The sequence below is a fragment of the Numida meleagris genome, chromosome 5 (assembly GCF_002078875.1).
Source record: "Numida meleagris isolate 19003 breed g44 Domestic line chromosome 5, NumMel1.0, whole genome shotgun sequence".
Lineage (NCBI taxonomy): Eukaryota > Metazoa > Chordata > Aves > Galliformes > Numididae > Numida > Numida meleagris.
In genome coordinates this window covers 29,945,274-29,968,836 of record NC_034413.1, presented here as the reverse complement: position 1 = coordinate 29,968,836, position 23,563 = coordinate 29,945,274, and the positions used below count along the sequence as shown (strand labels likewise).

The following is a 23,563-nucleotide window of genomic DNA, read 5'->3' as shown; positions in this document are numbered from 1 at the left end:
TAAAAGTCACAAAATATTTGTTCATTTTAAGCACTACTTAAGGATTACCCCCTGTGAAGATCTCAGGATCTTTTAATTTCAAATTTGAAGGTAAATATAAAGGAAGGGGCAGTAAAGTGATGGCATTTTAAAAAAAAAAAAAGAAAAAAATACGAGAGGGGGAAGAAAAGTTATCTTTAAAATAAAATTGGAGGATATGTGTGCTTTGTTTTTACTCTGTTCCCAGCCTTTGAGAATGACTTTGTATGTCAGTTATACTTGTCAGCATTAAGTAGGCTTTTCTCTAATTTACCTTTAGCACACAACGTAGACTGGTGAACACTGATACAGGGCATGTGGATTGGACAGTGTCTGAGCATCTGCTGATTGTTTATTTTCTCTTTTTTTTTTTTTTCCTCGATAACCAGGTATTAGAACCTCAGAATGTTGATCCTTCTATGGTTCAGATGACTTTTCTAGATGACGTTGTTCACTCTTTGTTGAAAGGTGAAAATATTGGCATCACTTCACGCCGACGGTCTCGTTCCAACCAGAACAGCAACACAGTTCACGTAGATACATTTATCTTTTTACCTAAATATTCTTGTATATAGTGAATATTAAAAATACATGTTTAGAGTTGCTAATTAAAATTGCGTTTAAGTCTGTTAATCACAAAATTATTTTTAGGGTCATTATACACGTGCACAAGCAAATAGTCCCAGACCAGCAATGAATTCCCAAACTGCACCAAAACAGAATTCTCACCAGCACCAGCAGCAGAGGAACACTAGGCCAAATAAGCGGAAAGGTTCTGATAGCAGCATGCCCGATGAAGAGAAGGTGAAAGAGGAAAGATTTGATTATATAGGTCGAGGAGGTAAGAACGGTAATGGGAAAGGGAGGGAGCGCTTCTTAAAAAGGTGCTAGACTGAAACTGCGATAAATATGTGTTAATTTTTTTTAACAGAAAACCCCAAAAACAAAAATAAACACTTCCTTAGTAAAAGAAGAAAACCTGAAGAGGATGAAAAGAAATTAAACATGAAGAGACTGCGGACAGACAATATCTCAGATTTCTCTGAGAGCAGTGACTCAGAAATCTCAAATAAGAGATTAACAGATTCGTCCTCAGAGCAAAACTCAGAGAATGAGTTAAAAAGCAAGAACACTTCAAAGATAAATGGAGAAGAAGGAAAATCTCAAACTATTGAGAGAGTAGAACAAACACTAACAGATAGGCGATCTCCATGGGATGAAGTACAGGAGGATAAAAAACGTGAAGAGCCAGAACGGCTGAAGTCATCGCTCTTAGATCAGCAGGAGAAGCCTTCACTCCATGTGGCACAGCAGCCAACACCTTATGAGCAGAATTCCAAGGATCCACATGTTCAAGAGCGCAGTGCAGAAAAACATCATGCTGCGGAATTAAAAAATGAGCAGTTTGTACCCAAACCACCTACTCCAAAAAGTGTTGTTGATAAAACTAATAAAAACAACTCTGAAAAGGAGAGCCAGGATAATGCTGCAAGTACCTTTGGATTGCAAATGGTTCCGAAAATAGAATCTCACAGCAGTGATTTAAAACAGCAGTTTGCGAACGCAAATTTCCTTGAAGCACGAAAGCAGGAAGCTGATCAAAGTTGGGTTAGCTGCGTTGTAAACAAAATGGATTTGATACAGCCCGGTGTTGTGAAAGCATTACCAGTAAATGAACATTTAAATCCTGAAAAAGAAAAAGTGCAGTATGGATCATTTATTTCTTCGTTAAATGTAGCTTCTGTAGCAGAAGACAGTAAACTGCGTAAACAAAGTCCAGTCCCTGATTCTGTGAAGTCAAAACCTAGTGCTTCAGTTGATCATCCTAAAACAAAGTCACCTGATGTTAAGCCTAAATTCACCCCATCTTCTGATACTGTGAAGCCTAAGGTTAGTTCCCAAAACAGCCATGCTCCTGGATTAACAAGGTCAGCCAATAAAACCGATCATGATTTGCCTAGGTCTAGTTTTCATCCAGTTCCAGCTAGAGTTAGTGCTCTAGAAGCTACTAAAAGTCCTCTTATCATTGACAAGAACGAACATTTCACGGTGTACAGGGACCCCACTCTGATTGGACAAGAAACAGGAACTAATCACATTTCACCTTTTTTGCATCAGCATAATTATCCTCTGCATTCCTCATCCCACCGAACCTGTTTAAATCCAAATGCTCATCATCCTGCATTAACTGGTTCATCCCATCTGCTGCCTGGGTCTTCAACTCAGACCCCTTTGTCTGCTATTAACACTCACCCCCTTAGTACCGCCCCTCACCATTCCGTTCATCATCCTCATCTACTTCCTGCAGTGTTGCCCGGAGTGCCTGCTGCCTCCTTGCTGGGTGGCCACCCGCGACTAGAGACTGCTCATGCTAGCAGCCTAAGCCATTTGGCATTAGCGCACCAGCAGCAGCAACAGATGTTACAACACCAGTCTCCACATCTTCTCGGACAAGCCCATCCTTCTGCTTCCTATAATCAGCTAGGGCTTTATCCAATTATTTGGCAGTATCCAAACGGAACACATGCTTACTCAGGACTCGGCCTGCCCTCCTCGAAATGGGTCCACCCAGAAACTCCTGTTAACGCAGAGGCTTCCTTGAGAAGGGTAAGTCGTGCTGATTTCTTAAGTACATGCTTAGCTGAGGCTGGTGTCTTCCAGTAGTGGTTTCCTAGGTGCAGACACAATAGTTTGAGTCACTCCAAGTGTGTCACCGAGTATGCAGTAAGGGCGGTGTTTTTGTGTAGATGTAGAGTTAGAAATGGAAATCCTGTGATAACCATTGTTTCACGATGGATGCGAGTAGGGAGTTTTTCCAAACCTTGATGTCCTCAGTGTTTTAAAGTAAGGTGAAATGTTTGGTTTTAGTTAATCGCTAGGTGAGGTCGGCCAGCGTTTTTGGGACCTTAAGTCCATAGGGTGAATGCTTTCCAATCTAAACCCTGGAAACCATTAGTTGAGATGTGCACAAGAGGAGGTACAGCAGTTGTCTGCACAGTGAAATGTGTGTGCGTGTAAGAAAATGGAGAATGGCTGGGACTGAAGGAGTCCTAAATCCAGTGGGAAGGCCTGAAGAGAAATACCATGTAGCATTTGTAAATCTTTCTGGAACTGAACACTCATTTCTCTTGTGCTTAACACCTATCTGCATGCCTTCTCTTGGCATCTCCTTTTCTCCCCTTCTGTTCCTGTTTGCCTTCTCAGCTGCTTTTTTCTCCTCTATATTCAAGTCAGGGGGATTCCTCTGTCTCTGCACAAAATATAACCACTGAAGCCTCAGGAGAAATTAATTGTTTTCAACCCAGTGCTGTGGTGCTGGTTGGCAGGCAGACGCAGCAATTACAGGAAAAGTTTTCTCAGTTCCTACAGGCTCAGGATACAGCATGCTCCTTGCAGGCACCTTATAGGAGCAGCATAAGATGAAGCATGTGTGGCACAGACAAGCTTGGGAGAGCTTTACTGCCTGCTTCCATCAAACTGAGCATGTGCGTACTGATTTTAGAGGCTTCCAACTTGGCCTAATTTGGGCAGGTTTTCACAAGGACCACAAAAGGCATGTTGCTGACAGTGGTCCTTCTGCCAGATTGTAAGCCTTTGCGTCAAAGCTTGGAGTTTCTGAATGGTTATAAAGATTGTTTTCCTTTGCATCGTGGGGAAGGCTATTCTTCCCCAGCCTCATTCTTGAGTAAAGCCAAACCATTGTGGCTGAGTCTTTCCCAAACATTCAGCTTGAGTTGGCCTTGTAATACAAAGTCAGTTTGATCTAAACTGTGATAAAGTCAAATGCAGCAGCTTTAAGGGAAAACTATAGGTGGATTTATCTCTTCATGTTGCTACTTGCTCTACCCTGTACCGAAGTCCATTTTGACGAATGTGTGATAGACTCTGTTTTCACTTTGGCTGCCTGAAGTATGCAGCCATGCATACCGAGGCATGTAGCTTTTTAATTATGTTGATATGTGGCAATTGTCTTGTGGTGACTTGTCTTCTGGCTCTGGCACTGGAGACCTTTTTTAAATATGTCTTAGAACCCCAGAATGGGCGTTTCCAGAAAGAGTTTGCATGGATGCTGTGAAGGGAGAAAGGGATCTGTGTTCCAGCTGGAACAATGGCAGCAGCCACCCTCGGTGCAGGAGGAGCTGTGCTGCTAAAGGAGGCAGGAGCCCCCCAGCCCACCCCTCCCGGCAACCGCAGGTCCTTGGGCTGGTCTGCAGCTGGTTGCAGGTGTGTTGCTGGAGCTGTGAGGCTGTTTGGGCAATGCTTGGTGCTCAGGCAGATGTTCCCCAATTCCTCTAGGGAGAAGGCAATGGGTCTCTTTGCATAATACTGTAATACAGCTTACAGGCTATTCGTGGGAACTCGCCACAGCGTGGGAACTCCTGGCCCAACAAATGTGTGCACTCAAACACTTAGTGCAAAACCCAAATGGTTGCTTTAAATATTCAAAAGTCTAGAAACGAGAACTTCAAAGCTGTAGCACCTGCAGATCTATTTTGTACTCTGTGCGTGTGTATCATAAGAGCTTTTTGCTGCCCTTTACTGCAGCATTTCTCTTCTGATAGCCACCAAGGCTGGGGAGAAGGAGAAGGAAGTGCTGGTGGGGAGCAAAGAAGGGAAATGTGCTGAGCAGTTCCAGGAATGAAGGGTGGAACAGCACTGAGAGACTTTAAGGTGTGCATGCGAGCTCTGCTTTCTGTCGCCATCCCTTCTTCCAGGCCTGTATCTAGCACTTGACCAGCATTCCCCGGCACAGTGCTTTCCTTTTCTGCCTAGGCTGCAAGTCAGCACTTATTTTTCCTGAGGAGGCCTCGAATGGGAGAGGGGAAGGGGCCTGAGAACTGCTTATGGTCCGTTCTGCAGAGCTGTTCCACAACTTTCAGATAAGATGCACAGGTAGAAGCTGATTGGCATTGTCAGATCCTTAAGTGTTTAGGTATACAGTAGAAAATTGTGTGTTCTCTGCAACTGCCATACTGCAAAGTGTGGCAGATGTATATGTTTATAATTCTAATAGTGTGCTGATTATGAAATAATGCTGTATTAAAATATGTGGCAACATAAAGCAGATCAGTTGGGATTGTCTACTTGATCATCTGGGGGGCAGGAAGAAGAGGAATCAACCAGAAAAGAGATGCTTGTGTCATTCATTTTGAGACACGTTATGTAGCTGAAGTTGTTTTCCAGAAGTAGTAAACCTTATTTGTCCTTCAAAAGTAGTACTTCTTGCAAGATGTTGAACACCTCATGGTTGTCTTATTAGTAACTGAAGTTAAGTGTTGTCAGACTGTCATTGGTCTCCTCCATTTTGAGGAAGGAACTTGAGATGCTATTCTAAATTAACAATTCCTGCTGCATACTTAAATAGTGAACTGTTCGAAGAGCACTTCTGATGTACGGAAATGATTTTGTATGCTGGAAGTCTAGGGGGAAGTATAATCAGATGTTCCAGTTGATCAAAAAGTGGTTTAAAATGTTAAATTTTATTTACTGAATTTGATGCTGACATAAATTATTTCACTCTGCTCATTGATAGGACTGGATACAGTACCTCTTGTGGTACTGTGCTGAAGATCCCATGATTACCTTGAAGTTTGACTTTTTCTGTGTTGTTGTTAACAGAATACTCCTAGTCCATGGTTACACCAGCCCACCCCTGTGACCTCAGCTGACAGCCTTGGGTTGCTGAGTCACATTCCTGTGCGACCATCCAGTGCAGAACCCCTTCGGCCTCTCAAATTGGCAACGCATTCTAGCCCTCCGTTATCCAAAAGCATGGTAGAGCATCACAAAGAGTAAGTTTACTGTTGTTCTAACTCATGGTATCGCAGCATGCCTGAGGGTGGCGGGGCCCCACCCTGGTCCAGCAGGGACACCCAGAGCAGCGTGCCCGGGTCCACGTCCAGGTGACTTCTGGAGGTCTCCAAGGAGGAGACAAGGAGACTCCACAGCCTCTCTGGGCAGCCTGTGCAAGTGCTTTGACACCTGCCTAGCACAGAAGTGCTTTCTGGTGTTCAGAGGGAGCCTGCTGCGCTCCAGTTTGTGCTCACTGCCTCTTGTCACCTCTTAGAATCATAGAATCACCAAGGTTGGAAAAGACCTCCAAGATCACCCAGTCCAGCCGCCCACCTATCACCAGTATTTCCCAGTAAACCATATCCCTCAGTACAACACCTAAATGTTTCTTGAACACTTCCAGGGATGGTGACTCTACCACCTCCCTGGGCAGCCCGTTCCAGCACCTGACCAATCTTTTGGAGAAGAAATTTTTCCTAACGTCCAACCTTAATCTCCTCTGGTGCCACTTGAGGCCATTCCCTCTTGTCCTGTCACTACTTACATTGGAGAAGGGGCTGACCCCCACCTTGCCGCAATCTCTTGCCACAGGGCACCACTGGGAATTGCCAGGCTCTGTTGTCTTTGTCCTCTCCCTTCAGCTATTTATAGACGTTGAAAAGAACCTCCTCTTCGCTGGGCTGAACAGTCCCAGCTCTGTGCATGGTGTAAATAAAGTACAGAACAGGAGGATACTTCTCAGCAGCTGACGTTGTCTTCTGGCTTTGTTTTAGTGTGTTTGCAAACGTGGGTGCTTGTGATAGGGAAAAGTTTGTCAGCGTGCTGCAGAGTAGACTCTGCCATGTTGACTTTTAATGGTACTTGAGTTTCTGAGTCATCTGAAGACTTTTGAAAGCTGTGCCTAATATAAAGAAAAGTTTATTTTGTGTTAATAGATAACTTTGTTCAGAGCATGGGAAGAAAAGTCTCCTGTTTAGCTTCTTGCGATACTTTCAGACTAAACTGTGTCTGTGTGACCTTTTTCAAACAGAGAACTGGAGAGGAAAGCGTTTATTGAACCTTTACGTTCTGCTACAACTGCACCGATAAAGACAGAGCTGGAGCAAAGCAGAACGCAGGCAGCAAAGGAGAGCCATATGCACAGACATTTTGCAGATCCAATGTTGAACCAACTGCCAAGGCCGCCACAGGAGACGGGGGAGCGACTGAGCAAATACAAAGAAGAACACAGACGAATACTCCAAGAAAGTATTGAAGTTGCTCCTTTTACAGCTAAAATAAAGGCGCTGGAGGGAGAGAGAGAAAACTATTCCAGGGTAACATCCTTATCTTCAAGTCCCAAAAGCCATTCAGTAAAGTATGACAAAGACACAGAACGCTCTGTGTCAGAACTGTACAAAATGAAGCATTCGGTCCCACAGAGTTTGCCACAGAGTAACTATTTCACCACCTTGTCTAATAGTGTAGTGAATGAACCGCCAAGATCTTACCCATCCAAGGAAGCTTCGAGTGCATATGTTGATAAGCAAACTAATAGTCCTTCAACAGCAGCCAGTCCCCAGTCTCTTCCTTCTTACATTTCTTCTCTCTCAAAGCCTCCCCCTTTAATTAAGCACCAACCCGAGAATGAAGGCTCTGTGAGCAAGATACCTGAGCAGCTTTCACAGTCGGTGCAGTCTCACTCAGTTGGTTCTTTTAGAAATGACAGCAGGAGCCCTACTCAGTTGTCAGTCTCATCTTCTAATACACTCCGAAGCATGCCTGCCTTGCACAGAGCGCCCGTGTTTCACCCCCCTGTGCACCAGAACCTGGAGAAGAAGGAAAGCAGCTACAGCAGCCTTTCACCTCCCACTCTGACCCCTGTCCAACCTGTTAATGCTGGTGGTGGTAAGATACAGGAACTGCAGAAACCTCCAACTTTAGTACCTGAACCTAAGGAAGCTCAGACTGTTTACAAGGGCTCTTCTGAACAGAATTTATCAGAAGCGTGGAAGCCTAACAACGCTGCCACTAATGAGAAAGTGGACTGGCATGTTGAGAGAGTGAGTGGAAAGTCACAGTCCGCCACAGCATCTGTTATTGTGCGTCCTCCTTCTAGCACGAAATACGAGAGCGTAGCAGCAGCACAGTCAGCTTCCAAAGATCGAGTCAGTGAGAGATCTTCAGCTGTGACAAATCAAGCAGATTGCCTGAAAACAGCGGAAGCCAGGGAGACTGGAAGAGTCATTCTGCCAAATATGAACTCAGACAGCGCTCGCACACAGTATGAAAAGAAATTTCCAGCTGTCTCACAAGGCACTGTTGCTCGTTCCGTCACCCCTACCACAGCTATGATCTGCAGTACCAAAATGGACGTGACCACGTCGGCGGCCACAACTACCAGCGTGTCGAGCTGGGGCAGCTCAGAAGTGACTTACTCCTTATCAAGCACGGCCCTGGCCTGTGCGCCGCTGGAGAGTGCCGGCTCGAGAGCCGCAGGTCAGGTGGCAGCACCGGCCCAGGAGCGCAAGGGCAGCACTCCAGCGCCAGCCGTGCCCCCCCCCGGCAAGGCAGGCAGCGCTGCGCAGCCCGGCCCGGGGTTCTCCGCCTCTGCCGACTTCGTCCATTTGAAAAAGCACAAGGCAGCGTTGGCCGCAGCTCAGTTTAAAAGTAGTAACCCCAGTGAGACAGAGTCCAACTCTGTGAAAAATCAGACATTTTCAACCTCTCTCTCCTTAGACAGCGCTATCGTCTGTAATACAATAAACAAAGCAAACTCTGTGGGCAGTGGGCAAACTTCCCAGGCGAGTCAGCCAAACTACCACACTAAACTGAAAAAGGCTTGGCTGACAAGACATTCAGAGGAGGATAAAAACACTAATAAAAAAGAGAATTCAGGGAACAGTGTTTCAGAAATTATTAAGCCATGTACTGTCAATTTAATAGCTTCTACATCAAATGATTTGCAAAATAACATAGATAGTAAAATCTTGGCAGATAAGTTTGTGAAGGAAGATAAGCACCCTAGGAGAAAGGCAAAACGAACTTACGAGTCTGGCTCTGAAACTGGAGACTCTGATGAAAGCGAGAGCAAGTCAGAGCAAAGGACTAAGCGGCAGCCCAAGCCAACTTACAAAAAGAAACAAAACGATTTGCAGAGGAAAAAGGGTGATGCAGAGGAAGAAGTAAAACCAAATGGTGTTCTTAGCAGGAGTGCCAAAGAAAAAAGCAAGCTGAAGTTGCAGAGCGGCGGTAACAGCAGTGAGTATATTAATCTGATCTGGGAAAGACAAACTCGTGTAAACTCTGGCGGTGTTAATCCTGGAGGGTTTGTGCATGATACGTGCGCTATCTGGGAAAAGCGTTAACGAGTGTGCTTGTGAAAAAGCGTGGATCCAGATTTATCAGGCTTGGGGCCCTCTGAAATATCCTGATTGGAGAAGTTCTGCATTTTATGTATATGTGTGCAAACTGGTTCTTGGCCTAAAAATAAGCAGTAAACAAACTGGTTTATGCTGTCTGTCATACTGGAACAGGCTGATGCATATAGTTATACATCTTGTACTGATTTTTTTTTTTTTTTTTTGGTAAAAGCTCTAGTGCATTTATTTTTAGAGTACTGCTAGAGGTGGAGACTCTCTGTTGTTGAACTTTAATTTGCCCTTTGATCAGAAAGCCGGAGGCAGTTCCTTGAGAGCATGATGCCACTCTGTTATGATTTGGTTAATCTAATGAAAGCTTTGAGGGAGAGTCACTTCACACTCCTGACTAGAGTGTGTATTGATTGCGTGGTGCTAACGTTCCTCGTTTAAGGAAATTTAGGGAAATGGGAATTTCAATTTATATGTAATGATGTTTCACATGCCAGATTGTAACTAGATTTATCTCAAAAAGAGAAACTGGTCTGCCAGCAGGCGGGATTTTATTCAAGAACTTAACCCTATTTTTTATCCTAATTTATTCTTCTCTAAGGAGTATTCGTTTGTCTTTGTTCTGGTTGAGCATGAGAAAGTCTACAACTAAATTGCTTTTTGCAAGAATTTTGAAGTAGAGTTAGTAAGAAAATGAGTACTGCTCCATGTAATTACATTCTTTGGCTTTTCACTGCCTGGCATATAAAGTTCCTCTTCTCCTATCTGAGAACACTTGATGCCTAAGCTGTACCGTGTCCTGGCAGTGTTGCGGTCTGTCTGAGGTATTTTGGCTTGGGTCCAGTGATAGTATTAGTGCATTTCTTGTTCTTGTTTTTGATTCCAACTCAAGGGATGATCAAGAGAACGCACCTTTTAAATGTCTGTAAGTCACTCCTGGTTTCCCTGTTGTTTTTTTTTTTGGAAGTGAACTGTAGACACACACACACACACACACACACACACACACACACACACACACACACGACATGTTAGGTCTTTATGACCTTTGTATTGTTGCAGAAGATTTTTTTATGGTTTGCTGTAGAAAGGTTTGTTAAATAACTTAAGGGAAGGCAGTGTCTTCTTGTCCCGGCTAGTGTTACACAACTATGAAAGCAACATATGGTGATACATTATGGAGTTATTTCATGGAATTCAGGTCCAAAAATGGGTAGGAGCTTCGGGCATTCTGCTATGTTGTCAGTAGCACAGGGTGTGTACTGTACGTTAACATTGCGGCTCTATCCCATGGTAGCAGTTTTGTGGGCTTACCTTCTTCTCTTGTTATCTGGATAGACCCACAATCCTTCTTAGATGTGACCTGTTAAATCGATCAACATTTCTGATGGTTCTGTCAGATGTCTTGAGCCAGCATCATTCCAATTTGAGAGAGACGGTCAGAGATTTTTCTTACAAAGGGGGCTTTCCTCAAAGAGTCGTCTCAAACCATACTTGATTTGGAGGCTTCAGGAAGGGGAAGGCCCTGGGGAGCACCTGCCTGGGCTCCCGGTGAGTAGCTGAAGATAACTGCTCCAGCATCAGGGGCTCGGTGGCAGTCACGACATGGGTGGTATCTGGATGCTGCCAGAGCTGAAAGCTGTGTTGTCCCAGTGCAGTTGCTGAAAGCTGTGGGAGCTGCATGCTAGCCAGAGCGGTGGGAGTGCTGGGCTGCAAGGCTCCCTCCTGCAAGGCAGGAACATTACAGTCCTGCGAGTGCTGGGGGTCCTCTAAGTGCCTGACCGCGGAGCCTGGAGTCTGGCAGCTACCAGATGAGTCCCAGCATCTCTGGATCCAATGCAGAAAACTTTTTTCTTGGACTAGCAAACTGTACTTTGGCCTTTTACTCTCAAGTTTTAGTCCAGTTACCTTTGTGCTCCTCAGATGAGTCAGTGTGTTTTGTGGGCAATGAACTGAGGCATAGAGAGTCTGTCACCTGCAGTGCTTGTGCAAGAAGTCTGTGGCAAAATACTGATCTGAACCCGGGTACCAAGTCCAAAGTTAGCACCCTCACCTCTGCCATCTGGCATCGAATCTGCGTTCACAGGACCTGAACTTCCAAGAGCCGTGGTAGATTAAATGACAGATACTGCTATCTATCTGCAGGTGGAAACCGGTGCCGCTTAGAAAAGTCATTAAATTGAAAGCCTGGTTAAATAACAACAGGGTTCAGTTTCGAAATGCCTGTGTGAGAATTGCACGTATTACTCAATTGAGTGTCAGCAGATCTGTTCAATCAAAAACAGGATGTTACTTCTTGGTTTTCCACAGCCAACATATTTCAAAAAAGAGTGAATGGATTCTGTGCTTCCTTACGCTTGGTGCTGAGCTTGGGTGAGCTATGTGGGATTAGAACTGCTCTTCTGGAGTTCTCAGCACAGCAAATTGTGAAGAGGCAGGATATTTTAATTTTTTAGTGCTTTCATTCATTGAATTGTTGCCTTGCACACATTTTCACTTGAAACAAAATATAAACCTTTCTTTCCTGAAGTACTGTATTACCTTATGCATTTTTAAGAGCGAGCTTCTGAAAATGGCTCTAGTGGAATACTTTGTGAATGGCACACGTAACATAAAAGTAGGTAGTGTGTCTAAGCTTTTAGACTTCGGTGCTGACAGGAGGGGAAATGGTCATGGTGGTGAAGTACATTATGAATGTCACAGATGCACATGTAGCAGCGCAGAATGCTGACTGATCTGAGTTGGCCCCGAGTACTAGGGCTGCCAGTTCCTCATCTGAAACCCCTCTCACTTTTGCAGCTGGAATACCTCGCTCAGTGTTAAAAGATTGGCGCAAAGTGAAGAAGCTGAAGCAAACAGGAGAGTCCTTCTTGCAGGATGATTCTTGCTCCGAAATAGGACCAAATTTGCAGAAATGCAGAGAATGTAGGTTAATAAGAAGCAAGAAGGGTGAAGAACCAACTCACTCGCCGGTGTTCTGTAGATTTTACTACTTTCGACGGTAGGTGCGGCTATTTCCTGATCTGTGATGTTCTTAACTTTTAAAAATGATACTGACAAAGGGCTTGTGTGCTTGAAAGCTTGTCTGATTTTTCTGGCTCCCTTTGCCTGATAAAAGACACAGTATTTACATGTGTATTTCTTACTACTTTTCTGGATTGACTACACTTCTATTTGAAGCTTTTACAGCAGACATGAGAACAGCTGCCCAGCTTACCTTAGGCAAGCAGAAAATACAGCGCATCACCATCACGCAGGTGTCTGACATTTGAAGTGGGATTTTCAAAAGGCAGCCTTCAGTTACTCTGGACAAGTTGTACAACCGCAGAGTTGCGCTCGTTCATAATTGTTCTTGTGCCAGTAGGTGGTGGGAATGCGGCTTAAGGTTTTATGGGAGTTTTCTGAGGACAGAGGAGTTGTGCCCTCCCTCTTCCCAATTCTGACAAACCAAGGAGCCTCGCAGATCAGGAGGAATGCAGCATAGCATGCATGGCACAGCAGCACAACTGTCAGCACGGATCTAAATGGCATTAATTCGGATGTGGGCTCTGCTGGCAATATAGATCCGACGTGTGTTGGAAAGGACATTGCTGTTCCCCAGATGGAGTTTAATTTTCTGGAACAAAGCTTTAGTTAGAAGAGTCAGTAGTCCTGAAAGGATTTTAAGGTTGGGCTCAGAATACGTTTCCACAAGAGTATTTGCTTCCTAGAGTGGCAGTGATAGATTGTGAGCTGCTTCTCCTGTGTGAAAAAGACAACATCGATAGTAAAGCTTTGCCATCATTTTCAAACACTGCCATGGAATTTAAAGTAGAAATGTTTTGAATTTAATGTGGTATATTTTACAGCTTTGTAATTATTTTTATTGTTTGGATAGTAGGAATTGAATTGCAAATGAGGCTTCCTCTGCTGCTGATAGTCGTTATTGTAACTGAAGATGCATCTTTTCTTCTATACACATCTGAACATCGTGTGTTTTGTTACTTCTGAATTTGGGACTATTTTACTGACATTGCTGTGATATTCCTTAAGTATTACAATAATCGCATATGTATGGTGAATTATGAGATAATTAAAATAGGCTAAGTGTAGGTATGACTAGTAGAATGGTGTTGAGTAGGATCACAGGAAAATCTTTATTTTAATGGTGGGAAATTAGCTGATACGAAAACATTATCTTGTATTGGTGATCTGTTCTGCCTAGATAGTCTTCAGTGTAGTGTTCTAACTCCTGTTTTCTGAGGTTGAGAGCAGTAGTATTGGAAGAGCTGTAAAATAATAGGTCACTGAGTGATTGCTGTCACAGATGCTGTGAAAATTAAGAGGAGGAGTAGGTGGACCCAAACATTAGCCAAAAGAAAAAGACAGCTTTTCCGTCTGCCATTTAAAAGCAGTTATGATGCTTTTGTTACAGAGAGGGAATGATTAGAAAACTGAGCCCAGTAAGTGGTCTGCCTAAAAAGTTTCATATCTCCTTACTGTTTGTTTTAAAACCATTTTTGGTGACAGAATTTATTTTTGAAGTGGGAAATATGACAGGATGTTAAAACAATTAGAGGACGTTTACTTGTTTAAGACGTGAGCAGTAAGGTAAAGTAATAAGTAAATTAAGTCACAGAATGTAATGGCACGTGCAGTTAAACTGTCTGTTTTCATTCGTAGGTTGTCTTTCAGTAAAAATGGAGTGGTTAGGATAGATGGTTTCTCCTCTCCTGATCAATATGACGATGAGGCACTGAGTTTATGGACGCATGAAAACTATGAAGATGACGAACTGGACCTAGAAACTTGTAAATACATTTTAGATATCATAGGGGACAAGTTTTGTCAGTTGGTAACATCCGAGAAAACAGCCATGTCCTGGGTGAAAAAAGACGGTAAGGAACTCTCAGATTCGTCGTTCTGTGTTTTGCAGTTTTGTTGAAGCGTTCGTGCTTGCCGTGACCCACTGCCTCCTTCTGAGCACTTGCTTTGTGTGGGGGTACGTGCGGGAGGGCCAGGAGCCTTCCTCAGCGGGCTGTGGGGCTGCAGGGAGGATGCACCGCAGTGCATGCAGGACTTACCGCCTGGTGCCCAGGGCAGGCAGCGAGGTGAAAACCCAGCTTTCATTTCTTGGGAGTTAAAAGTATGTGTTAAAGGAGTTCTTCGTCGTACTTGTAACGCACGTATGTCGAGTGGGGATATTCTTCCTGTATTATTTTAGTCTTTGGTTTGGAATGCTTTAATGTCTTTGTAATGTATTGACACAAGCATTGATGGGGATGCCCTGTGATGCAGCTAAAGGAATAAATGTTGGTGGCCTGTTTATGAAGGATCACTTTCCTCCTCCGCGCCTGGTTGTGTCTGAGGGGAAAATCACGAATGCTTCTTTATTAAGACCGTTCATTCTGTGCTTTGCATTTAAATTTCAGTCCTTTTATTCTGCTTATTTTGTATTTCAGCCAAAATTGCATGGAAGAGAGCAGTGAGAGGAGTCCGTGAGATGTGTGATGCATGTGAAGCCACATTATTTAACATTCACTGGGTTTGCCAAAAATGTGGATTTGTGGTCTGCCTAGATTGTTACAAGGCGAAGGAAAGAAAGAGTTCTAGAGGTCAGTTCTTTATGAACTAGAGTATTGTATATGCTGTTTATTCTCATTTGTTACAGAGCTGCTGATCCGTTAAGTGTAACTGACTTTCTGTAACTCGTTAAGTTAGTACTTGTATGTTTTGGTGTCTGTTAAATCTTTCGCCTCTTTTTTTCTTTTTCGGTAAGTAAGCATAGAATCATTCAGAAGGCGACTGATGAGGGGCTGCTTCAGGTCTTTGCCCATTTTTCCTTTGTCTTTTGAGCGTTGTCTTGGATTGCTTGCGCCTGCCCCTCGAGGATGAATCTCATTCTCCTGCTGCAAGACTGACACTCCACCTCCCTGTTCTGTGATAGCTCCCTGCTGTTAGGCCTTGGTGTCAGTGCTTTCTGGAGTTTTGTATTCAGAAATACATGGATTGTCATACTGACTTAACCTACTTTTTATTACTGAGAAGGTAAGGTGTAAGGACTGACTGATTTCTGAGTGACTCAGACTGGTTGCAGTTGAGATGGAGAAGGGCTTGGAAGATGAGTCTGGCCATCAGCTCTCTGCTGTGACATGGCTGCTTAGGCTGGTTGTTTGAAAGGACTGCCTTCCCTGGGTGGCAGGCATTGTGCCCTGGCACGGTCCTGTGGTGAAACGCTGTGATAGGAAAAGATTAAAATATAATGCTGTTTTGAAAAGCATTTCCATGTTTGTCATAGCAACATAATGTCTCCTATGTGAAAGGTTAGTAAAATAACGTGCAAGTATTAGATGGCAAATCTTTTGTAAATTGAGAGATTCTCATCCACTTTGTCCTTGGCTGTCAGCGAGGAGCCTCCAGCACTGCGGTTAGAAGATGTTCTCTGAGATTTTCATCGAAGTTTCTGGGGAATGAACATTGGTGTTTCCCAACGCTGAGAACAGTCGTTAATGCTTTAAATATGGGAGGATGCTCCAGCAGCTCTTAACTGGCTTAAGGCTGTGCGAGCACATGTGTGTGCATTTGTCTGGTGTGGCTTGGGATGTTCTCCGAGTATTATTTACCCTAGTGGGAACATGCAATCAGAGGCTTTTTATAGTGTGTGTTAACCAGCCAGGAAAATGTTAGTAAAACGTCTTCAGAGTTTAAAAAAACAGCGTACAGAAGCAGGCTTCAGTCTTTCAGCAGGGAAGCTTTTCTCCTTGCTGTTCATCTCAGCATTACACACAGAAGCAGAAGTATATCTTCCCTCTCTGCAGCTTTACTTCTAATGATACTGCAGGATTCGTGTAGACCTTTACTTTGGCACCCTTACAAAGTTGAGAACCACCCACCCTTCTCTGTATAATACCACTTTATATTACACCATTTTTCCTGGAACTGGTAGTTGTTTTTACAGTTGCTAAATGTAATGGAGAATACACTGGTTTCCCACTGCTTCAGCAGGAATGTTAGAGGTTCAAATGTTCAATATTTAGGTATTTATCAATGACTTTTCTAATTACTTTAGAACACGAATGATTGTGTATCCGTTTTACCTTCATACAGTTCCTGGCACCATCACGTAGATTGCCATGTTATGGCGTTTTAGTGATAAAATACATTAGCTGGATACATGTGTATGTGGGTTTGATTTATATTTGTGTTCAGTGTTATATTTCAATGTGTTCCAAGCTGCGGAAGCAACAAAATAGCTAAGGGATCGAATGCTTGTGTGAAAGGAACACCTGGTAGGCTCTGTACATTATAGTGCAAAACATAATGCTTCAAGTATGCTAAATGTATCTTCTGGTGTATTCTTTTTAGCCTGTGTTGCTAACTGTAAAAAGCTGAGCAAATTGGTGAAAAGTTTTGAAGGGTCACTGAAAAGCAGCTGTTCAGTGGGCGGGATGTAAGACTGGCTATTGAGAGAGAAACTCTGTTCCTCTTGCTGCCCAAAATCACATAGCAGATTGATGACTGGCTGCTTGGCCAGACGCTTCTCACTCTCATTATTTCTGTCTTGTCTTTACGCTGCACCTTTTTTCTGGCTAGGACAGACCGTCTCACTCACCGGCTCATCCCTCCCTGCTGCCCCAGATGATTTTCAACCAGTACATACAGGATGTGGTTTCATGGTTGCTTTAATCTGACCGAAATCTATGATGCAACTTCCCTCTCCTTTGTGCCACCGGTAACTTTGGTGTGGCAGCATGTTAGCCCAAATCACAATTAACTCATGTGATAGTTGATCTTTCTGGCTTGGTTGGCCCCTTCTGAGTCGCTGCCTTACAGCTGGCTGCTCCTACATATAAAGGGGATGTACTTCGAAGCTGTGAAGTTGTTGATGAGGGTCTGTGTTACCAATGCTGCTACTTCAGATTTCAGTATTGTCAAAACTACGTACTCTTTTCCTTATCTTGGGAAGGAGCTGTTGAATGCAAATATCTGTCACAGAGAATATGAGTGCAAAAGGCTTTTACAGTATGTGTAGGAAAGTGTTTCCAGCTAAAAACAATCAGAATATGTTATCTCTGTGTATCATTTAAGTAAAGTAAAACTATTGGCAATGTTGCTTTACAGATAAGGAATTGTATGCCTGGATGAAGTGTGTGAAGGGCCAGCCTCATGATCACAAGCACCTGATGCCAACACAGATTATCCCGGGCTCTGGTAAGGCCACCTGTAAACAAGCAAGATGGTGTTTTTGTTTTTTTTTTCTCGGATCTTTCTGTGAAGAGAGACCAGAGTAGTTTCTTGAAACTTCTCATTTTCCATTTAGAAACCTGCCAACTGTGTCAAATTGTTGCAGGAAGGCAAGTGATTCCGGGCTGCTGAGTGTGGTGGTGAGAGGGGGAGGTGTAGGCTGACAGGAGTCTGAAGGGGCTTGGGGACAGGCAGTGTGGGCGCTCAGGGTGTTTGTTGAGACTGGTTGGTACCTTTCCGAAGCAGAATAAAGCAGCCAGAATGTGCTAATAGATCTTAACTTCGCTGTTAAAAGAAAGTTTTAAAACAGTGCTATCAAAGAGCATTAAGGGGCACCAATTCTTCAGAGATTTGTTTGTCACCGTTCATTTATATCAATACTGTGAAGTTTGTTTTCTGTCTCTCCCTGCCCATGCAAAAAAAAAAAAAAAAAAAAAAGAAAAGATTCACAGTTCTGGCTGGACATATGCTGGAGCATCATAAGGCAGAAAGCAGTGAGAGAGCTTGTGATTAATGAAAAACTGGCAATAATCCTAAAAGTTGGAGTTTTGGTTTTATCCAAACAAGTTTTATGCAGAAGTGTGGTTAGATGCAGTCGTTGCACAACTGTTTCTGTGATCTTCAGTAGCACTGATACAGAGCAAGGAGGTGAAAACCTAAGTGTGCCTTTAAATGGGTTAAATAAATTGCCGAGTTTTTCTAAGCTGCAAATACAGAGACACAGTTGTTTTTTTTTTAATGGTTTGTTGCATGTTAGTTCAGGTAGGAATAAAGGTTGGTTGGATTCCATAATGTATTCAGATTGTGTCATTCCCCAGAACAGGTTCTGTTCTGAAACTGGTTTTAATTTTAAATTGTGCACGAACCACTCGTCTGGAACTGGCACAGTGAAGCTTCCCTGCATGCCCTCCTGGTTTTTTTTTGTTCTGTGCATCTCCATTACCAAACAAACTTAAATTACATGATCATATACTGATTTTTTTTCTGTCAAGACGTGGCTCGCTTCAGTCTGTAGTTGGGCAGTTTTATTAAATGAGGCAGTGAAGTACCTGTTGAACAATGAGGAGCTGAACAATTCTGAGTGACTGACTGGCCTGCTCTGTGCCATGTGATGGGAATACAGAGGGGAGTTAAAAATATTCAAAAGAGTAGAATGCAGTTATTTAGTTGAAGATATCGTCTCTTTCAGTATGAACTTTGTTGAAATTGGACAGTCCTTATACAGTATTTTTGAGCGTTAAGCTATTAAAATATGCTAGATGGAAGTTTTTAAAAGATATCCAAGTAGCATTTTTACTCCACAGTGCATGTACTGTACAGAGGGCAGCAAGATGATTGACAAGAAGAACTGCTGATCGTTTTCTTAATTGTCTTCTAGTTTTGACAGATCTCCTGGATGCTATGCACAATATTAGAGAAAAATTTGAAATAAAATCCCACTGTCAGTGTACTAGCAAGCAAAACATGCAAGCTGGCAAGCTCCCTGCAATGAACGGTGTGTCTCAGGTGAGTCTAAAATGTGTGCGCATACACGGTGGTCTGTTTGGTACGTGTGGATTTTCATATCTGAGCAGTGTCAGTTACATTTGAATTTGTATATACAATGGTTAAGTGCTATCATTGTTTTCTAAATACGTTAAAGCAAAGTTATATGCTTAAATTTGTTCTTCACAGGTTTTGCAGAATGTCCTTAATCACAGTAATAAAATTTCTCTGTGCATGCCCGAGTCTCAGCAGCAGAATACTCCTCCGAAGTCTGAGACAAATGGCAATACAAGTCCAAGGAGTGATGTCAGCACAGACAGCAAGCTAACGCCGCCTGAATCCCAGTCGCCGCTGCACTGGTTAGCTGATCTTGCAGAGCAGAAAGCCAGAGAAGAAAAGAAGGGTACAGGTTCTATATTGTCATACCACATGCATGATTTTGGGGCACCAGTAATAAGTAATTCAATTCACTAGGAGTAATCTGCTCTATTTCTTGATTAGCAAGAGGAAGACATGATGTTGTTCTTCCCCATAATTTTAATCTAGAAACTTTAATGCTTTCTCCCACTGTCATCAAAATCGGTTGCCAGAAAAGCCACTTGTAGAATGCATGTGTAATGGGGCAGTATTTCCAGCCAGAGCATCTCTCATTTGTGACAGATACTCAGCTGCATATCTGAGATGCTGAGGAAGCCGTTTTTGTGGTCACGGTGTTTGTGTTTTGAAGGATCAAGCTCATCCTCTGGTGTGTTTTCTGGTGCTCTATTGCTACAGTATATTAACCACCGCTGTAAAATCCAGCATAACAGTGTTGCTGTGTCTGCATGCAACAGTTTAAACTCCCAATGATTATTTTTGTTTTAGAAAACAAAGAGTGTCCTTCTGGAAAACATTCAAAGGAGGAGAAAGACCAGGATAATTTGGACTCCCAAAACTGTAAAAGCTCCCCTACGGCATCCCAGAACAATGAGCAAGGCTCAACCTTACGAGATCTGTTAACAACAACAGCAGGCAAACTGCGTCTGGGCTCTACAGATGCTGGTATTGCTTTTGCTCCAGTTTACTCTACGGGAACAGCAGTAAGTGCATGGTTTTTCTTTTAGGGTTTGAAAATCTGCAACATTTGTATATTGTATTTGTAATTAATTTGTAATTAAAAATTTAGTACAGATCTCCTGAATGAATTGACATTTAAGTGTATATATATGTGCGTGTACATATTTACTTGAATATAACGTGTGTGTGTGTGTGTGTGTATATAGATATAGGTAATTGGTACGTATTATGAAGAAAATGTTTATGATGTTAGATACAATATTTACTTGGCAAAATAAAGGAAGATTATTGTATTTTGAGTTTTGTTTTAACTGTCCATTTCTAACTTGCTCCAGGTAGGAATGCTTGTTGCTTCCTACAAAGGAAGTGGATAACTGTAAGCTTTTAAGTGATAATGAAATCTCGTCATTCTGCTAGAAAAAAGAAAAAGTATCACAATTTTATTTGCTTTCACACTTCTAAAACACACTTCTGTTTGTTTTCTAATAGAGTGGCAAGAGTGGAAGGACTATGCCAAACATTCTTGATGATATCATTGCTTCAGTGGTAGAAAACAAGATTCCACCAAATAGAGCACCAAAGATGAATGTAAAACCTGAAGTAAAAGATGAGCCAAAGGATGACAGAAAATGTATTCAGGATGATGGCAATAAGTTGTACAGTGATATTCAGTATTCTTGGATCTGTGATAAACATGTTTTGTGGCTCAGAGACCATAAAAACAACAACAACTGGAAGCTCTTCAAAGAGTGCTGGAAACAGGGGAGGGTAGGTATTGAGCAGCTCTGTCTGTAAGGTGACCTCAGTATGAAGTCTGGTGAAGGAGTTATGTTATGGGACAAAGTTTGCCTGTCTCTGTGTTTGAAAGTTTGGTGGTATCACATTTTATTGCAGTGGGCAAAAGTTAGTCAGATATATGCCAGGTATGAACCCTACGTAGTTCAAACTGAAGTAAACTGTTAGTGATGAAGAAAGAATTACTTTTATGGAGATAAAAACCTTCAAAAAAGCTCTGTGATATCTTGGGTACGGCTGCTGTTGGAAGTTTTGATAACAGCTCAGCACAACCAGAGCCTTCAGTGCATCTTTCAGATGTGTTTGTACTACAGTTTAATTGAAGGATGGCTTTTCTCCAGAAAGGATAAGTACGTTTTTTTTTTTTTTTTTTTTTCTACACAGCCTGTTCTAGTGTCCGGTATGCATAAGAAAATGAACTTCAGCCTGTGGAAAGCTGAGTCCATTAGTCTAGATTTTGGAAACCAGCAAGCTGATATCTTGAATTGCAAAGACAGTATTATTTCAAACACCAACGTCAAAGAGTTCTGGGATGGTTTTGAAGATGTTTCAAGTACGTTATTTTGAATGTATTATTCCATAGATTCTAAACACAGTCAATGTTGGAAACGACAATTAATTTTTATTTATTTTAATATTTACTTTTATTCTTTATGGATCTTGAGGCTTTGAAGGAAATTTAATTTGAAAAGAAAGCCCTAGCTAATCTGTCTAAAGAGAGTATAATGAAAACTTGTATTTTGTACCTTTGCAGAATTTGAGATACACTAACACACAATTTCCTAGGTTAGATTTCACTAAGAAACCAAACAACATAACTGGTTCCTTAACTAGTTGAGTTTGTTTTATGTTTTTCTTGAATCTCTAACTTAATCTCTAACTCTCTTTTAATGTATGAAATCTTGTGTAGGCAGGCTAATATTACAAGTGCATGTTTTTGTTGAATAAAGTAAAACACCTGCAGTATTCTCATTCTTATGTTACTTGCAGAACGGCAGAAAGTAAAAAATGGAGAAACAGCTCTACTGAAATTGAAAGATTGGCCTTCTGGTGAAGATTTCAAGGCTATGATGCCAGCAAGGTATTTGAGTTGAATATTTAGATATTCTAATGTCGGTCTCTGTTGATTTTTATCTCTGTGTAATGACACGGATTCACTTTATTTTTTTCCCTTTCTTTAGATATGAGGACTTGCTAAAAAGTTTACCCCTGCCTGAATATTGTAGTCCAGAAGGGAAATTAAATTTGGCTTCTCATCTGCCAGGATTTTTTGTCCGACCAGATTTGGGACCCAGACTATGCAGTGCATATGGTGAGTGTGCCCTAGAAGTGTAGTAGTTAATCTCTTCCCTTAAAATTATAGAATGTCGTGTAATATTGCTTGATAAAAATTTGAGTGTGATTGGAGGATAGTTACTGACTGAATGTTGCAGAAATCCTTTACTGACTTGCTTATTAACAGTACACATACCTCAAAAGCATGAGAGTTTATATTCTTCTGCATTTCTTTTGATCTTCCCTTATGCTGTTACGATCTCCTAAAGCATATAAATGGTTAGTTACTTTAACACAGATTTCATCTTCAGCAATTCCATATGAGAAAATACTTCATGAAGTATTAGTGTTTATAATTCTGGTCATAAACAAATGGCAGAACTTTACCCGTAATTTTTATCTGTATTGTATATTGAGCACTCAAAGATCTGTTTAGAAAATATTGTTTCCCTCAGACTTTTACCAGCTGCTCCTTCTTTTGCAAACAGACTTGTTCAATTCTGTCCTACAAATTGTTTTAATGGCATAAGAAAATAGTTGTTATTTATGAGGACTGTGTTAAAAAAAAAATCCATATGTCCATTAAGATAGCAGTCAAGGTGTGGATCTGAAGAACCACATCATTAAGGATAGTGACATGTAATGCTGCTATAAGATTTAATGCTTTGATGTCACTTTGAGTTAAACATGTATATGTTTTACCTCTTAGAGCTAAAATTTATTTATTTTTCTTTTGGGGGGTTTCTTCGGAAGTTGGTTTATAGACAGACATTTAAATGTATATATATAAACACATCTATATTCTTTCCTTTGTATTGATCTTAATTTTACCTCACATTTTTATCTCGTAACATAGGTGTGGCTGCTACTAAAGATCACGATATAGGAACTACAAATCTCCATATTGAAGTTTCAGATGTAGTGAACATCCTCGTTTATGTTGGCATAGCGAAAGGAAACGGAGTACTTTCCAAGTCAGGTAAAGGGAGCTCATTGTAGGACGTGTGACTAGATGGAGTGTTAAGTCACTTTTTAAATTGACACTGCTTTTTTGAAGTGCCTGAAGTACTTGCTTAAATCTGAGAGATTCTTTGTCTCAAGGAAGGTTGGTCCACAAATTAATTCCATCTAAAATACATTGCCATTTGTGAATTATGGAATTGTATTTGAAAATCTTTAAACTTGTATTATTATTGTCATTATTATTGTTACTACCTGTAAGTGGTGTACCATTCCTGAGCTGGGGGTGTCAGGCCTAATGGAAGTGCAAGATAAAGGAGATCTCGGAAACTGCTAGTTCTAACATTTATGTCAGGGTGATGTATTTGCCAAATCCTCTGTTTGTTCTTCTCCCTATGGATGCACTGTTTGCTTTATTCAATCTGGGCTGTAATGTAATTTTTCATCACTGGGGAGCTTAAATTAGTTGTCCGTTAGTCCTCTGTATGAGGTTCATTGCTTATGTGGAAGTACTTCAATCACAGAAATAGTTTTGTTTCCTTTCCCTACTCTGTTGTTCCATAACTGGTGAATGTAGGTTACAGGTAAGACAAATAGAACTGCAGTCA

The 23,563-nt window shown here is 41.9% G+C and overlaps 1 protein-coding gene across 7 annotated transcripts in view; it reads left to right on the top strand.

The window, feature by feature from the left end:
* The window catches only part of JMJD1C (jumonji domain containing 1C), a 147,952-nt gene that overhangs the window by 116,020 nt on the left and 8,369 nt on the right, over positions 1-23,563 (top strand). For 6 of the 7 annotated variants that reach the window (XM_021399569.1, XM_021399572.1, XM_021399570.1 and 3 more), the window contains 17 exons: positions 408-551; positions 670-859; positions 950-2,625; positions 5,638-5,810; positions 6,842-9,051; positions 11,961-12,162; positions 13,824-14,038; positions 14,603-14,755; positions 17,262-17,351; positions 18,763-18,890; positions 19,059-19,272; positions 19,734-19,948; positions 20,415-20,693; positions 21,105-21,273; positions 21,711-21,801; positions 21,902-22,032; positions 22,852-22,974. In XM_021399569.1, the coding sequence (XP_021255244.1) occupies positions 408-551; positions 670-859; positions 950-2,625; positions 5,638-5,810; positions 6,842-9,051; positions 11,961-12,162; positions 13,824-14,038; positions 14,603-14,755; positions 17,262-17,351; positions 18,763-18,890; positions 19,059-19,272; positions 19,734-19,948; positions 20,415-20,693; positions 21,105-21,273; positions 21,711-21,801; positions 21,902-22,032; positions 22,852-22,974 (6,403 nt within the window). Of the gene's footprint in view, positions 1-407; positions 552-669; positions 860-949; positions 2,626-5,637; positions 5,811-6,841; positions 9,052-11,960; positions 12,163-13,823; positions 14,039-14,602; positions 14,756-17,261; positions 17,352-18,762; positions 18,891-19,058; positions 19,273-19,733; positions 19,949-20,414; positions 20,694-21,104; positions 21,274-21,710; positions 21,802-21,901; positions 22,033-22,851; positions 22,975-23,563 lie in introns of those variants that run through there. The other variant, XM_021399575.1, reaches the window with a different exon arrangement.